General features: G+C 36.9%; 1 protein-coding gene across 1 annotated transcript; it reads right to left on the bottom strand.

Moving 5' to 3' along the window:
* Positions 1–1,933: 1,933 nt before the first annotated feature.
* Positions 1,934–16,388, bottom strand: LOC137934181 (lysine-specific demethylase JMJ31). The gene is made up of 15 exons (XM_068778436.1): positions 16,257–16,388; positions 16,079–16,156; positions 15,339–15,422; positions 15,056–15,223; positions 14,446–14,514; positions 11,386–11,512; positions 11,152–11,224; positions 10,864–10,980; positions 10,512–10,631; positions 10,304–10,322; positions 7,732–7,810; positions 6,734–7,089; positions 5,723–5,838; positions 5,542–5,635; positions 1,934–2,261 (listed from the first exon to the last, which is right to left on the bottom strand). Exons 1-15 carry the CDS (start codon positions 16,332–16,334, stop codon positions 2,205–2,207), a joined length of 1,635 nt encoding a protein of 544 aa, XP_068634537.1. The 5' UTR covers positions 16,335–16,388; the 3' UTR covers positions 1,934–2,204.
* Between the last annotated feature and the right edge of the window lie 280 nt (positions 16,389–16,668).

Here is a 16,668-nt window from a genome sequence, read left to right as displayed (position 1 = left end):
ATTCAGCTTTTAGAAAGTAGGTAAATAGTGGCAGAATTTAAGGTACAATCCATGCGATTTGCCTCCTAAAAAAGACCCTTTTCAAATTTCCGCACAGGGGATCGAACAAGCAAAAGCCTCCCCTTCCTGTCTCTTCTCTCTTTATCTTTTCTCTTTTTTCTGTTTCTTCTTGGGCTTCCAACCTGGGATTTTTAGGGATAAGGCGAGGAATTTTGTTGCTATCCTCAGGAATCTCTCCCACCCCTTTATTTCCCTTTCTTTTGCCTCTCCCCCGACTGAGAGTAATGACTTAAACCCCTTTGCTTTTTAAGCTTTTCTCCTCTGCAAATTCCCATGCTTCCTCATCTTTTCCATGGATCTCTAACGGTTTGTGAATTGGATTACGAGCCCGCCTTTTTTTTTTATCTTCATGGAGGTTAAAGCAAAGGCCTACCACCACCACTTAGTGGTTGAATAATAAGTATATATATTTCTTTTATTTAAGAAATTATAGCACTCAAACTCTTAGACAGGCAAAAGATTTTATTCCATCTCTTGTACAAGAGAATAAGTGAAATAGGGTAAAAAGGTAGAAAATAAGAATCTCATTCGCCAAATCCATTTAACTGAGCTGTTAGAATAGGGTAAAAAGGCAGAAAATACGACTCCCACTTGTCAAATCCATTCGACTGACCTGTTAGAATAAGGTAAAAAGGCAGAAAATACAAATGGCAACTCTCCAAATCCATTTGAGTGGTCCCATTGAAAAAAAAAAAAAAAAAAGAGAATTTGATTACATTTTCACTAACTATTTTTAGGAATAATAATAATCAAATTCTTTTTTTTTTTTTTGTCCTTTTTAAAGGTTCCAAGCAGACCCTTAATGAGGAACAAGGTGTGACCTGATGCAATTCTTTTAGACTTTCATTTTACTTATCATAAACAAACACATTACATTTGTGTTGTATGCTCGTTTCATTGTTGGGGTCAGCTGAGGATGTCTAAAAGAATGGGTAGTTCATGTAAATTATTAGGCAGGCAAAAGTTTTTATTCCAACCCCATTATTGAGAGAATGAGTAGAATGGCAGAAAATACAAATCCATTAGCCACAACTATGCTCCCTGTTGGACTTTTTGGGACCGAAAGTCTAATCCATGCAGTAATCTTCAGGATGACATGGGTGCTTACCTTTGTATCTTGGAAAAGAAATGGTGATCTTAATGCAAATAACCATTTTAGCCTAGAAAAATAACTCTTGACAAGGCTTCAATGATCAAATATTAAAAACCAAGTTGTTCCTTTTCTGAAAATCATTTCTCTATTTTAGAACATGAAGATATTGATTCTATAATATTAACTCCTCATTTTCACTTCACATAAGCATAATCAAGTAACATTTATCTTGAATACTGTTGTTTCATTGTCATGGTTTTGAATGTAGTAAGCTGATTAACGGTCACGTATTACCATCAAAATCATGTAGAGGCAGTCAATGCAAGGTTCACCCTGTGAGTTTGCCTTGTAGCTCAGCTGGGAATGTTTTAAAGGAAATGTAGTTCACACAATACGAGGTAACTCAAGAATTGATTCAAATTTGAAGTAGAGATAAGAAGAACTATACACTATTTGGGTTGGGACAAGTTAGACCAATCATCCAGTAGGGTGAGGCTTGGGGGAAGGAGATGAAATTGCTCTTTATAGTTTAAAAGGTCATTTATATTCTCTTCTAAAAAGAATTTTATTCAAAAAGAACTTTTAAGAAAATAAAAATTATAGTTTTTGCCCAAATTTGTTTAATTTTATGATAAAAAGTTTCAAGAGTTCAAAACCTGCCCCAAACCGAAGTCCTGCACAAACAGACCACTGGGCAAGAAGTGATGAAGTCTGTGAGGCATCTATTTTCTCCATGATTATGTAACATAAACTGGCAACTTGAAAGGTCAAAACTTCAAAGAGCTAACAGCTAGCATCTGGTGATAAAATATAAGCTCCACCCGTTACATAGTATCTCTCATTCAAGCTGGAGGGCGAGAGGAACTCAAATTCCTCATAAACACAGAAACTAAAACACTTAAAGGGAGCGTACCAGCTGTACCCGCCAATAATTATGATAAAATAAAAAACAGTTGCGCCAGACAGTAACTTCAGGCACCCCCTGAAAATCCATCAATCCAACACGTTGAGCAACAAAAAGGAAGGCTATGGATGTTTGCTGGTTGCTAGCCTATCGAGAAGGGTTACCGTTTACCCCCAAGCACTGATCCAAGACGTTCTTAAATGCCTGCATAAGAATCAAATTTACATTGCAGTTCAGCATCGTCTCAAGAAAAGAAGAAGTCAGTTTTAACAGATTCTAAGCTCTAAACAAGATAGTTGTAACTGATACTATGATCGGCATTACACATCAAGTGTTACTGATTAAAATAAAAGGCATTTGCCATTTTTAAGTCCATGAACCCTTTTCAAAGAGCTAGCCTTGTGCCTGTTCTTCAACTATAAACTGTAGTACAAAAAAGAAAAACAATTGTTTCATGACAATACTACCAACAAACCAGAAAAAGATGATTTTTTGGCTTGAATATTAGTCTCAACATCTATGTATTTATAAGTAGAGTACAAAAAGTCTCTCAGAGATGACATATGGCTGTGATAAACTATTTCCACGTGCACACATTAGACAGATGAATAGAAGGAACAAAGAGTTGCTTGTAAACATTTCAAGAATGAAAGTGCTTTGCATAAATAACAACAAAATATTTTTTGGAGAAGTTCCAAGACTGCATGATGAGACCAGGTAATTTATATGAATTCTTGTGACAACACTGGGATCAATTGAACCCAGGAAAGATGGTTAGTGGTCCAAAATCGTTTATACAAGAAAATTATTTGGATATGAGAGCAAGGTGCCGGGATGCACCAGCAAGTAATGATTTTAATGCTATAACTGAGATTGTCATCAGAACGGAAAAATAAAAATTGCTCCCATTTTCTTTACGTCATTCCTTTTTTCCTCGTTACATGTATCTTCAAAGGGAGGACCATTTACTTGCAAGGACAGGGAGCATCTCCATTGCCGCCAACACAGGCCCATGGACACCACAAAGATTGCCAGGCTATCATCTGGCAATAGCACTCAATCTCTTCCACTGGGTATATTTTACTTTCTCTTCTTGCCCTTCACATCAATAGATTGCCATCGATTGCATCTCCACCACATAACCAATGACAACCGAAACCTGAAGTGAATGAATACCTCCAAAGTGGATCCCCCTCCGCCACCTCCCCTATATGATAGAGCATTGATCCCCCCATAACACGATGCAGCACTTAAAACCCCAATCCGTATAAATTTCACTACTCCAAGAAATCTTGAGAAAGAAGAGATTTACTACGCAAGATGTCAACAAACACATTTAGTTGCTAAAATGGTAGAAGGAAAATGGTAACATAATTTTTCCAAGGAAAACGTCAATTTGGTCAAACCATCTTGTGATGTTCTCGGTCATTCAATGTTTGATAGTTGATTTGCTAACTGAGACAGCTTGACTCCACAAGGCACTTGACGCCTCTGACCTTGGTGCAAGAGTAGCCATGCAAGTCCCCTGCTGAAGCTGCTGAAAACGAGACCTCTGCACAGATTTATGTCAATAATCCCTGAGGCTTTCACTTTAAGGACTCCTTAAGCAGTTCTATTGGCCAGGTTGAAAAGCTCTTTCCAAGCAAGTTCTATGGATTTGATGAAACAAGCTTCTCACGGGATTTCCTCTTGATCTGGTAAAAGAGGTATAGTCTAGGTCAGTGCTTTCTTTTGCGAGAGAATATGTGTTGTCAGTACAACAGATGCAGTTAGCCCAAAGGAGGAGGCCAACACAGTCCTTGTGGTATGAAAGATTGGTTCGCTCCTCTTTGTGGAGCCTTTCAGTTGACCTCCTTTGCTGTGATCGGCCTTCTTACCAGTCTACCTCCCTTGCTGTGCCCATGGGCTTGTGCACAAGAGAGCACAAACGTAATAAGAAGTAGACAAAGGAACAAATTACAGAGGACAGTAAGTGGGAGTTGGAGAGTGATAGAGCAGAATGGAGGACACATATAGTCGGCCCTAGCATAGAAGGGACACATCTCTGAAGATGATTTATAGTTTCAAATTATGAAGTTATCAAGGAAAGCAAGGACTGCAGGCTCTAAAGATGAAAATGTTGAAAACTAAATATTCATAAGCAAGGGCACAAAAAAAGAGCCTTATTTGACATCTAAAATTGACTAAGCAATCATTCAGGAAAGTGAAAGACCTATGTTAGTAAATGGCAGAAAAAATAATAAATCTAGAGTATAAGCAATAACAGTACTAACTGAGATTTCTGAGCACAGGTGGACGATAGTTTACACAGCAAATGAATGAAAAATGACAAGGTGAATAGAGGTTTCAGGATGGTTCGGTAAGAAACAGAACGAAAGATGAGAGAAATTAGAAATAGATCTGGAGAGGAAGAGAGATTGTTGTGCAACTTACCTCCTCTCCCTTGCAATCTTTATTTATAATCATAGGAGGAACATTAAGAAGGAAAGCATAATTCTCCTTTTGCTAGGAGAATAAACCCAGTCCTAAACAAATTAGAAAATTGTTGGAGACCACAGTAAGAAAAGGACTTACCAGTGTTGGAGAGACAATTCCGATGAGAAGAAAATTGTCAATGAAGTTGGTCTGGCACTGTCTAGACTTCGAGGGTCTAGAATCCTCCCTAGGTCACTCTATTCTCCTTGCCTTCTTCCCCTCTGCTGCCCAACTCCTTTATTCCTTATTCTGTTAACTAACTTTCTTCTAAGGGACAGTTTTGCTACTGCCAGGTGGGTGGGTCCCATTGGCTTCATGGGTGCTCCTTCGCCTAACTGACTGTCCTTCCTTTGCTTTGCCTTACCCTTTTTGTTGTATACACGTAGGATGGGGATGGGGGTCCATAAAAAATTAACCAATTAACACAGGAAATGAAGAACAACTTAACCTTTTTAACTATCCTAGCTTGATACAAACTCAACTAACTTCCACATGCACAGCAACTTGAAGATTCACATCAATGAAGAGTATTCAACTGTAATATTGATGTGTTGAAGTGGTAGTGGGTTATTACAAGCAGGTCAACTTTGACGGCAGCGTCTTTGGGAATCCGGGGTTGGCTGGCTATGGGTGTGTGTGTGTGTGTGTGGGGGGGGGGGGGGGGGGGGGTTGCATATTTAAGTTTTTGCTTTTACTATAAGTAGCTACCAAAAACAATAAAATAAAATAAAACAAAACAAAACAAAAACAACCAAAGAAGAAGGGGGAACATTCATTTATGATTAAATTTTCAAGAGAAACATGGTATGAAAAGCATTTTTGGCTAAATGCAGATTATCAAAAAACTTTAGTTTCAGGATTAGGAAATACTCATTTTCTTATGCCTTCTACTTTTTTTTTTAATAATTTCAAAAATTTAATGCCTTCCAGGTGTTTAGGAATCAAATCAATAATCCAGACTTCTCCAGCAGGACCATATTGGACCATACCCATTTATATGGTAGGTTACCTGGAAGGCAAATGACTCTTTCCCATTGAGAATAGCATCCATTGCAGCAAACTGATCATCAAATACACGGTAAAATAGCTGATAGAAGTTACTCCTGAAAATGAAAGTACAATCTAAGTTAAAACAACCCTTAACATGAATATCAACTAATGACCGGAGTTCATAAATAGTGTTTTCTTACTGCTCATTTGTTGTGCTTTGTTGGTCCATTTCATCAAATTTTCGTGTGAGCACTTCTGCGGCCAATGGTGAGAGCTTATGCAGAACAAGGGCCTCCAATGTTCTTGGAAAGTTATGCTGAAAAAATCCGTATTATCAAGTTAGACTTTAAACATTGCTCACCACTGAAGCAGAAGATAAGAACATGTGCAGTCAACACTGTCAGACTGCATAATGAGACATGTATAAACATGCAAGGCTTGGAAACTGAGTAACCCAGGAAGTGGAATCACCGACTCCAATTGTCTGCTTCCATACTTCTCAAGTAATAAAGAAGTTACAGAAAGAAAATGAGAATCTCGATAAACATGATCTAGTCAGAATTATGAAGCCATAAAGAAACTATACTTGTCAAACTTTTTCAAGAGAAAAGAAAAAGTTATCTAGGTTGTCCAAGGAGAGGTGTGGTGTGGGAATAAATGTGGAGAAAACAAAATATGAAGAAATACAAAAAAGAGACAGGTCACAACTAGAAGTTCAGGATCTGCCCCACTTAGCTAGCCTATCAGCAGTCCATAAAAAGGGACTGCTTCAACAAGCCAGGTCTCATTGTTATGTACATCATCAAGTACAATCATCAGTCTATTTTTTTTTCCTACATCAACTTGTAAACTTATTCAACCAATTCAGTATAAAAATAGTGAAATACCAAACGATTGCGTTTAGAAAAAACCTGAAAATGGACAGGGTCACGGGAAAAAATAATAATAATAATTTGTAGTAAACTAAAAAGACTGGCTGCAAGGAATCCAGTGACTTCCTCTGTTTGAAAAAAACATTCTGCATGGAAGTAGACTCTTGACAGCATCCTACTGTGTCAAGAACATCATGGATAACTAGATAATATAGCACAAGAAAGAAAACTTCAAACTCATTACACATCATAGGGTAACAATCCCCCAGTTGTTGCATTAATGTAAATTCAGTCAATAATGTATCAGAAAAACCTTTGATAGAGAATGATCAATCCTACCACCATTGACAGTAACACATCTCGGAGCACAAGAGGTTCAAGGGACAGAATGATGCCAGCTACAGGATCATCTCCCAAAGGAGATGAATTAGTTGCCAAATAATGCTTGCCTCCATCATTCACATTAGCTGCAGAGGCCTCCAATGAACTACACCCCACTTCCTGACTTTGACCAGTAACATTTACAGAATCATGCACCAAAGAAACAAGTCTATGAAGAGCTTGGATAGCATGAGGCTCCAACTGGTTAAGCAATAGCCCCTGCCTCTTGTTACTCTCATGTGGAATTTGAGTGGGGTCCTGACCCACCGAATCATGGTTGTGAGGGCCAGCAGGCAAATGTTTGGTACAGTTCTCTGATTTGACAGCCAACTTTGTTTTAGAAGATGATGCAACTAAATGTATGACAGATAGTACATAAAAGTTTGCAACTACAAACCATTATAAGGTCAGTACGACAACAAAAAATTAAACAAGCCAAATAAATTGTGCCGAACAAGCTTTCAGATATCAGCTTCTTTTGGTGGACCAGATCTGCAACAGAAAACCATCCTTATGAAGAAATGTTCTCAATAATAAGAAAGGTTTTCCCCTCTCATATATAATTGTTTAATCTCAGTGAATAAAATCCAAAAAAAAATTGTTTCTTCATAATGCACTGATAATTCCCAATTTTACTACAAGGGGCTGCCCTTGTTTTTTACATTAAAAATTTTGAAAATCATAAGGCAACCAAGATAAGCCAAATCCAAGCAATTACAAATGACTTCCCCTCACATCCTACAGGAAAAGCTGCCAGAGAGAGAAAAGATGAAAATGAAAACATTCTGAATTAAAGAAGATGGCCATTCACAATGTGCAATTGGCATTTGGATCTACTCCTTGCCAGTAAAATATGGAAACACCCTTCCTGAAGTAAGTGACAAGAACTACTAACTTGACTATATAAACATTAGAATTTACAAAATTCAACCATATTAGAAGTAAAAAAAGCTAACCAGCTCTGTCACTTGACTGCTCACATGCATCCTTTGAAGCTCGGCTATTGTCAAAAGGGACCCGCGACAGCATTTCATTCTGCCCTATTTCCAAGAGAAGAAAAAGTTGTTTAAATGATTCCTTAAAATTGAGAATGTCACCTAAGATGAACTATTTCTAGAAGATGGCCATCAACTAGGATGAATATGAAAGGAATCTCTATTGATAACATAGAATCATCTAATAACTAGTTGGAACCGATAGTAGTTTTGGCTGGACCAGATTTTTTTTATTCTTTTTTTTTTTTTTGAAATAGAATCAGATGTATAAAACATTAGCATTTGATTCTGCCTTATAAGAAAAGATGTATATTTAGGCACTACCTTGGTAAAAATTCATGGAAAACAGTATCGATAACCACTTATATTAAGCCTTGGTTCAATGGCCACTTTGGGGGGTTCTTAATGTGAGGTCTACCATTTAGTCTCGCAGGTGGGTTATCTTCGGTCTGCATGTCAGTGTAACTAACATTCCAAAACATAATCAATTGAACTGATGAAATTAATTCCCCTGTTTTTTTTTTCTCAATGAAATTTTCAAAATTTTCGAATACATTGAAGTATAAATTCTAAAAGTATAACGTCTAAGATTCATCCAGTGTCAAGACAATATCAGATAACCTGCATAAGAATTTCCAATGAATCCAATCACAAGGTTGTAACAAAATTAGTAGTGTAGCTCACAATTTTCTGAGTCAAGGAAGCTGAAAGGAAAGTTATAGCCATAAAACATTTTCAGGGAAAACTTTACCATTATAAAACATTTCATGAAGAAGGACGACAAAATCAACAAGTGGGCCTCAACTGAGAACAGAAGACATAGGTTTGGACAGGTGGAACTGCAAAATCCCCACCAAACTCAATTAAGGAATAATGTTTAGCTCCATTTTAAAAAAAAAAAAGGAATAACGTTTAGCATCCAAACCGAGTTGAAAATTCTTTTACTGACCACAATGTGAAGAAGACTACAATAAGAAAGAAGAACTACAGGGGTAAAGTACTATCTCAAATACCTATTTCAGGTCCTAGAGCAAGAGTAACAAGGTTAGGAGATAAAGCATGAGGCACATGTCATGCTAATGAAGACTGAATTCAGCAAACATAGCCACAGGGAGCACTCAACAAGACAGTCCTTTGTCACACAAACAACTGCACTCTCACAGAGTAAGACATGCCAGATGGACCAACTTGTTGAGACACATAATCTGGGCCTCAATAACTCTAAAAAGCATATTCAGTGCATTTCACTTGTTCTAGAGAAGACAACAAATCAGCTCTTTGCATGCCGATGAAGATTAAAATGGACATCTAAGCTCTAAAGACCAGTCTGGCTGGACTTCATTGTTCCTAATGCAGCACATCATGATATTGACTAATTAGTTCAAGAATATATAAGAATACAAGTTCACTACTATTTATGAAACAAGAAGGAAGAATGGCTCGATTTAAATACAACTGACTTTTCTATTTACGCTCAAAGTTTTTCAAATAGAAAGCCTCAAACTATGAAATCTATGAGTTCTAATTTCCTATTTAAACAAAGTTGAAATTGAAAGTCTAAGCAGTGGCAACTTTCAACTTATAGACCTCCTAAAAAATCTCTTTTAAAAAGTTAGAGCCAAAATAGCCAAGTCTCTTTAACCTGAGTTTTCCTCCTTCTTTCAAAAACATAGGGGCTGACTCACATATATAAATATTCTTAAGCTATTTCTTTAACATCAGCCTCAGTGGGAAAATAAATAAATAAATAAATAAATAAATAAAGTCCACCAGCCTATTGTTGGACATATGCTCCTTGGCTCAAGGCTAATTATTTGAGAATCAGACATTGTTTTATATGTGAGAACAGTCCACATTTGGTTGGGTTTGACAAGAGTCTATTCTAATTAGTTAGAAAAATACCTCCTAACTTCAGCTAGTCATTTAGAGAGGAACCAGCAACTTCACAATCATGAGACATTGCATCCGTTCCTTATAAAAGAATTCCTTTTGGGTTCAAATTTTGTAAAATAAAACTGTTGTGCATCAAATTGCCCTCCATTTTGACCATGCCCAATAAAAATTTCAGGAAGTTCAAGGAAATACTTCCCTCAATCTATTTCACGTTATAATGCTCTTAAAGAATGTCTCAGATAACAAATTGAAAGCTAGAAAACTATAACAACCAATTTAAGTCAATTAAGAGACTATCTCTCTCAACCAGTCAAAACAACACTTTTTTTTATAATGCCTTAGTTAAAACCATCAGAACATTTAACTCAAGGTAGGCTAATAAAAAATATCCCTACGAGATGTTGCAGCCTAAACCAAACAGAATAAAAATCACAAAGAAATAAAAAATCAAACCAAAAAACATAAAAAGCAAGGAAGACGGCACCTCAAGCCCAGTCTTTGCAGATCAATAACGGTTAAGGTGGCATACTAACTTCATATTATCAAATCAATGGAAACACTGCTTCAGGTAGTCTTATGCATCTTGATAACAAACCAAAATCAAACATTAGACACTAGATCTTGGTGAGACATCTCGTACCATTTCCTTGTCTACCAGTCTTTCAGTTGCCCATCATTTGACACCAAAGTAAGCCAATCATGAAAAGCCATGCATCAAAGCATACAATAAAAAAAACATATGTCAGGGTATCTCTGCCTTAATGAGACACACAGAACTTAATTTAATCATGTCAAAAAAAAGTGTTGAGGTATGATGACTAGAAAACCAGTATAAATCAGTCAGAAACCTTTTCATTATTCTGCGCAAATAATAAGCATCCATGTGTTCTAACATGCTCAACATCATGTTTGACTGCCACCAGAAATTGACTGCAATCGTCAAATCATCACTATCCACCTGATGAAACCTGTCTCAGACAATATCACACATCAAATCTAAAATCAGGACACCTCTGTTGACTGGGTGTGGTGCTTCATTGACAGTGAAGTAGATAAGATTCTTGCAAACAGGTCGCAAGCACAGAACAACTCCAATCCCCCTCCCTAACCCTCAACAGAAATTGACAAATAAAGCTATCAACATTTATTAACAGATCCAGTAATAAATTGGAGAGAAGTACAAAAGACTAAGACAATTACCAGCCTTCAGGAATAAACAATGCATCACCAGCATGCAGAATGACTGTTTTAGAGCATTCCATGGCATGTTTCGCTCTTGGATGAAGCAAAAAATCAGGGCTTTTCACATCAACAGCACTGCCAACAGAGAGAGTGAAAAGCAACCTCAAAATACACCTAATGATTTTGGATCTCTACTTGCATAAATGGTCACAAAAAGGATAATACAAATGAGTTTGAAGTCAACTAGCTGTGTAACCAAAAATAACCTATTTTCCCCTAAATTGGTAAACATATATATCTCCATACCTGTGGTTTGAAGCCTCACCATATATGGCCATTGGGTAAAGCAGAGGACTAGCAGATGGTGGCCACAAGACAACTGACATGTGCCACCAAGTTAAAACAGAAAGTATCACTATTTATGAAGTACAGAACTATTCAGGTACAAAGGTTGCATCTTTCACTTTCCTCAGCAATATATAATATATAAAATGGACAAAGAAAAAGGAACTTGATCAACAAGTTCTCAAAGCATCTGACCTTGTTTGCGTCCAGCAACAACACATAGTAGGTTATGATGTGGGTCATAGTGTGTACTAGACCTGGCGTGAGCACCATTCATCCAGAGATTGATAGATGCTAAAGATTTGGTTTTAATAAATGACGGCTGCAGTACCATCAAGTATAGTCAGACAGCAGAAAACCTGGATTCGAGGAGACCAATTGAAGTTGGTATTATCAAAATTATTGACAGCGGGATGTTACCACATCTTTCAGTAGGGAGATGTAAAAATTAAAAAAGTAAAAAAGAAAGAAGTGAAGACAAAGAGATCAGCAAATCATATCATACGGGAGATCTTTGGCTCCATATATGATGGCTGTAAGACACAAGGTCGACACGACATCCATCAGACTGCTGTTCTTTTAGTTAATTACGTGACATCATAAACTGAAGTCAGCCCAGCAAGAGCTTACAAGCATTGAACATTGAGGACAGTTGACATGTTAGCAGCAACTTCTTCAAAGAATCTAAATAAATAATTAAACAAGATCATCCTTCACCATAGAAGATATTCCATTGGTAGGCTAAAGCACTGTCCATTTTGCACCAATTCTTTATTCTTATCCTTCTTTAAGTACGGTTACTGCATACTGCTCAAAAGAGGAAATGCAACAACTTGGATATAGAAGAGAAAGACTAGTGAAAAACATCTCCAAGGAAAAGAATACAAAAAATCTCTATAATTTTCAGTATGTGTGTTTCCGGAAACACTGGAAATATCCACCTCCTGTAATTGCTATTCTTCAAAATCAAAAAACAGTTTTACTTAGGAGAATGTTATTTGGATGGTCAATTAGTAAGGCATTTTTTATCTATTTGTTTAGAGAAAGTATACTGCTAGTAAATCTATAATTGGCATTTTTTTCTAAATTAGCAGTAGGAAGTCTTTTATGGTTAATTATTTGAGTTTGACAAAGTTGAGCTTGTGAAGTTAGGTCCAAGGCCCATCCCAAAATGACTAGCCAACTTAGGAAACCTCTTTCCCAACTAATAAACTCAAGATCCTTGTACTCACTAATCCATGTGGGACTATTCCTTAACACTCCCCCTCACGTGTAGACCCTTTTTTTTGTGGCTCTACAAGTGGATAATTTAGGAGTAGGCAGTTTAGGTGTAGGCCCTCTTTTGTGGCTCTACAAGTAAATAGTTTAGGTGTAGGCCTTCTTTTGTGGCTCTACAAGTAGATAGTTTAGGTATAGGCCCACATATGAGTACCTGCTCTGATACCATGTGAAGTTGGGTCCAAGGCCCATCCCAAAATGACTAGCCAACTTAGGAAACCTATTTCCCAACTAATAAACTCAAAATCCTTGTACTCACTAATCCATATGGGACTATTCCTTAACAGAGCTGTTATAAGATAAATCGGCTGTGGGTAAGTTTCAACATGGTAATGTTAGGGCAAGTTTATTGCTTACATTAATAGAAAACTCTCCCGGGAGGTTATACATAAATAGTTGAAGATGATTAGAAGAAATTCTTTATCATAGAAATATCAATGAAAATTGCAAGCATCATTAGCTCAAATGAGGGGTTACTGTAATTCCAGGGTTTGCACTAATCCAGTTGCCCTGAATTCAGACACCCTAAAATTTATCAAAAAACAAAGGCAAAAGAAAGTTCCACCTGGAGAGATCGAACTTTGAACATCTAATGCTGCCAAATTACAGAGATAAAGTTGATAGAGAAAGTTGAAATATGGGTAACCCAACCTTATCTTCTCAACTCTAGAAGATTCCAAGTTTTCAAGTTCCAAGAGAAGAACTTGAATATTCAAGCGCTGTTTTATAACTAGCAATAACTAGCACAAGAGTAAAATAAACTCAGAAATCATTCTTCAGCAAAAGAAAGAAAAACGATAGTGCTCCAGCAGCCAAAGAGAAAATCTGTATTATTCTTGAACAACTTATGAAAGTTACAGCATATCTCACTATTTATAGACTCTAAAATTATCATGTCCTTGCCAAAATAGGCTACATCACTTTGCTAAGAATTTTCCTAGGACTGGATTTGCTAACTAAATTGAACCGAGAGTAACTAAATTGAAAACCACTTGCTGGAAAAGAATCCCACCAACTAATTAAAATAGACACTACCAACAATGAACATAATAGGACTTTCCTAAATTGACTACTAATAAAATAAAATACTAACCAAACACTTTTTTAAATAAAACTCTCCTAATTGAAAAAAAAAAAAAGGAAACTTCTAATTGGTGACTTTCCTTTGATAGAAAGTACTAAACCATGGTACTTTCCAATAATAGTAAATTTGTTGTTTTTTCAGTCTTCCTCTTTCTTTTCTGCTTCCTCTTTTCATATACCTTCAATGATTTCGGATCACTTAGTTTTTCCTCATACTTTTGAGCAATTTCTACGACATTAGAGCTATGTACTACATCAACATCCAGCAAATTCATCGAGTTCGAATGCTTAAGCTCTTCCACAAAGGGCACTTAAAGAAGAGAGGGTCTCCCCCTTTTCCATTCTATTCCTTTCTCAATCATAGGGAGCTGACGGGATCCGACATTCCCTTTTTGTTACACAATAGAGGATGGAAGGGGATGAGAGGCCTCCCCCCTGCACCTGCCCTCCCTTTCCAGAGCAGGAGGGATATATGGGCTGCACATCCTACTTAACGAATTTCTTGTTTGTACTCTGGAAATTCATGTACCATTAACTAGAAATGGACTTTTAAATCCACAAGAGCCTGAAGAACTTAAGAAAGCTTTACAAATCCATGGGTTTTGAAAATCCTATCTGACTAACACCACTTAAGTCTTTTGCTGGACCCATTGCAAATCCAACTATAATTTTGAAACTGAGCCATACCATAAGATTACAGCTGACAGTTGTTTTTTTTAATATGTAGAATTGTGGTATTTCTTACTTGCACTGTGAATTTTTTTTATTGCTTAATACAACTCAAGCATTTAAAACAACCAACTGTAATGAAAGTGACAACCTGGCTTACAAAAGCTGGAGGATTAACTAAATAGATAAATCAAACAAGGACTATCAGAACCAAAACAGGCAAACCTTCTGAATATCATCCAGTAAAGTTTCCAAAGCAGACCTCTCTTGGCTTTCAACATTCAAAATAGGTACCTGTGAAAAGCAACAATTTTCAGTAGAGAAATCACGAGTATTCACCAATTTCAAAGAGACATTGTGTCTTGACAAATAACCCTCCTCCTTTCTCATTCCATTCAATTATAGTATGTTAGGGTAGCTGCTCTTCTATTTGTTTTTTTTCCCTTACTACAAGTCTCAACTTCAAATGGAGGGGAAGAAAAAAATTAAAGATAAAGATGAGAATCGGAAGGTTTACAAGGGAAGAATTTTATCACAACTACCTCATGAAAGATGAGAGTAGGAAAGATGGGAATGTTGTGGTATAAATGCTACGCAAAGGGGTGTAGCATGCGTGTAATAAACATTCAAAGAAAAGGAATAGGATTCATTAACCCTTCTAACACAGTTGGGACAAGCCTCTGAAGATAATAATCTCACTAATCCCCAAGTCTCCCACAGATACTGTATCCCTTTAATAAAGGATGCAGCATAGAAAAGCAAGCAAGTAATCAATCATATTCACAGAGAGTGTACTACAAAATCCAGAAGCAAATAAAAGTTTAGATGCTCTAACCTGTGCCAAGTAAATATGATGAGCATCCTCAGAAGTTAGACAAGGTTCATTTGAATTCGTCCTTGCTGCACCACTCAATTCTTGCTGAACGCAACCAGAACTAATATCTGCCATGTTGTCTGAAAGTTGCTTGCATGATGTGATGAAAGTATGAAATGGTAGTGAAACCTGATGCTCAATGTAGACAATGAAGAAGAAAGTAAATCCCAAAACTGGAAAATTAACTCGAAAACACTCACATGCGTACATGCTGCACATAGATCTGGGAATTATGAAATCTTACCCTCTCATGGTTTCGTAGATCGCCATAGAAAACTGGTGCAGATTTCGAGAGCATGGCTTCCACAGTGGATGAACCCACACGTTCCTGCAATCCTAACTTGTCATGCATGATGTTTTTACTTTGGAAGCTTGCCAGAAAGAACATTAGTAGAAGCAACAGCAAGACTGGCGAGAAATTAAAAGCATTCATTGCTTTTGTTACATCATTTACAGATGCTCAATGCTGAACACAATCGAGACAAGTCCCAGTTGCCATTGTTTTTTTAAGGTTAGTAAGTTCTTTTAGGAAACAGGAATGAGGTTGACAAGTTCAGCCTCTGATATGCCATTGTCCTTGATTTTATAGTTTCTTTGAGAAGCTCTACCAAGCGGCACTTTACATTATTTAGTTATCTTATGCAGGCAGAGAGATTTACATTTTCTTTGAATGTCGAATACACATGGACACACACACTTAACCCCTGGTGAGACTTGAAGCCAATACCTCACACTAGAAATCCCGTATGTGACAATTGAGCTAAAGGCCGAAGTCAACTTTCCCTCTCACTAACATTGAGTACGTATAAATTTTCGCTCCGCGTTATATCTTTGGTGTCTATTTCATCAGTTTCCAATGCATTTGATAGCAAAGAACACTGTCTACTAATAAGCACTACGTATTATTCGCAAAATATAACATAAACCCTCTACCACACAAATCTTGATATTTTTACACAATTAAATGAGAGAACTGAAGAAAACCTGCAAATAGTCTAGACCTCCGTTTGAAGGATTCCACTTCATAAAAGCTTTCCATTCTTTGATGCATCCGTTGAAGACCTTGAAAATAGTCCTGAATGTTAGAGAAGCACAAAACAAAGCCAGACGACATAGAGCGAACTGCTCCAGACGAAAACCGAAGTGCAAATGCCATCAGTACCGCAGGTACGTTCTTGTACTCTATTTCAGATGAGAAATCTTCGAGAGAAGGGACTTCCTCGAGTCGCTTGACATCCATCGCACGCCTTCTACGCGGAAGAAATTAGCGGGAAGCTCAATCGCGAGCGATGCGTGTCAGTGCGCCTTTTTTGTTATTAGAGTTTAGAACGAGTATCGCATACTATCCTTACATATATAACGTTTCGGTCGATAATCCAGTTTCGCCCGAGTTAAAAGCAATAAGGAATGTTTCGGGGCGTTCACCACTTATTGTTTTTTTATTGAATATTTTATATATATAATAATAAATATTAAAAATAAGATTTTTCTGAACTTGATAATTTTACCCAATTATTTATTAATTATTAAATATACAAAATATAGATAAGTTTAGGGTTTAGGGAAAGAAAATG

The sequence above is a fragment of the Aristolochia californica genome, unplaced genomic scaffold, assembly GCF_029961685.1.
Source record: "Aristolochia californica isolate CCGP_79_NKW_82.1479 unplaced genomic scaffold, dmAriCali1.0.hap1 SCAF_6, whole genome shotgun sequence".
NCBI lineage: Eukaryota > Viridiplantae > Streptophyta > Magnoliopsida > Piperales > Aristolochiaceae > Aristolochia > Aristolochia californica.
This window is presented reverse-complemented; position numbering and strand designations above follow the sequence as displayed.

Coding starts and splice junctions, on each gene's coding strand:
- LOC137934181 (XM_068778436.1), bottom strand. CDS start 16,334: ATGGATGTCAAGCGACTCGAGGAAGTCCCTTCTCTCGAAGATTTCTCA. Junction 14,515..15,055: donor ATCATATTTACTTGGCACAG/GTTAGAGCATCT, acceptor TGCTTTTCACAG/GTACCTATTTTGAATGTTGA. Junction 5,636..5,722: donor CAAAGCACAACAAATGAGCA/GTAAGAAAACAC, acceptor TTTCATTTTCAG/GAGTAACTTCTATCAGCTAT.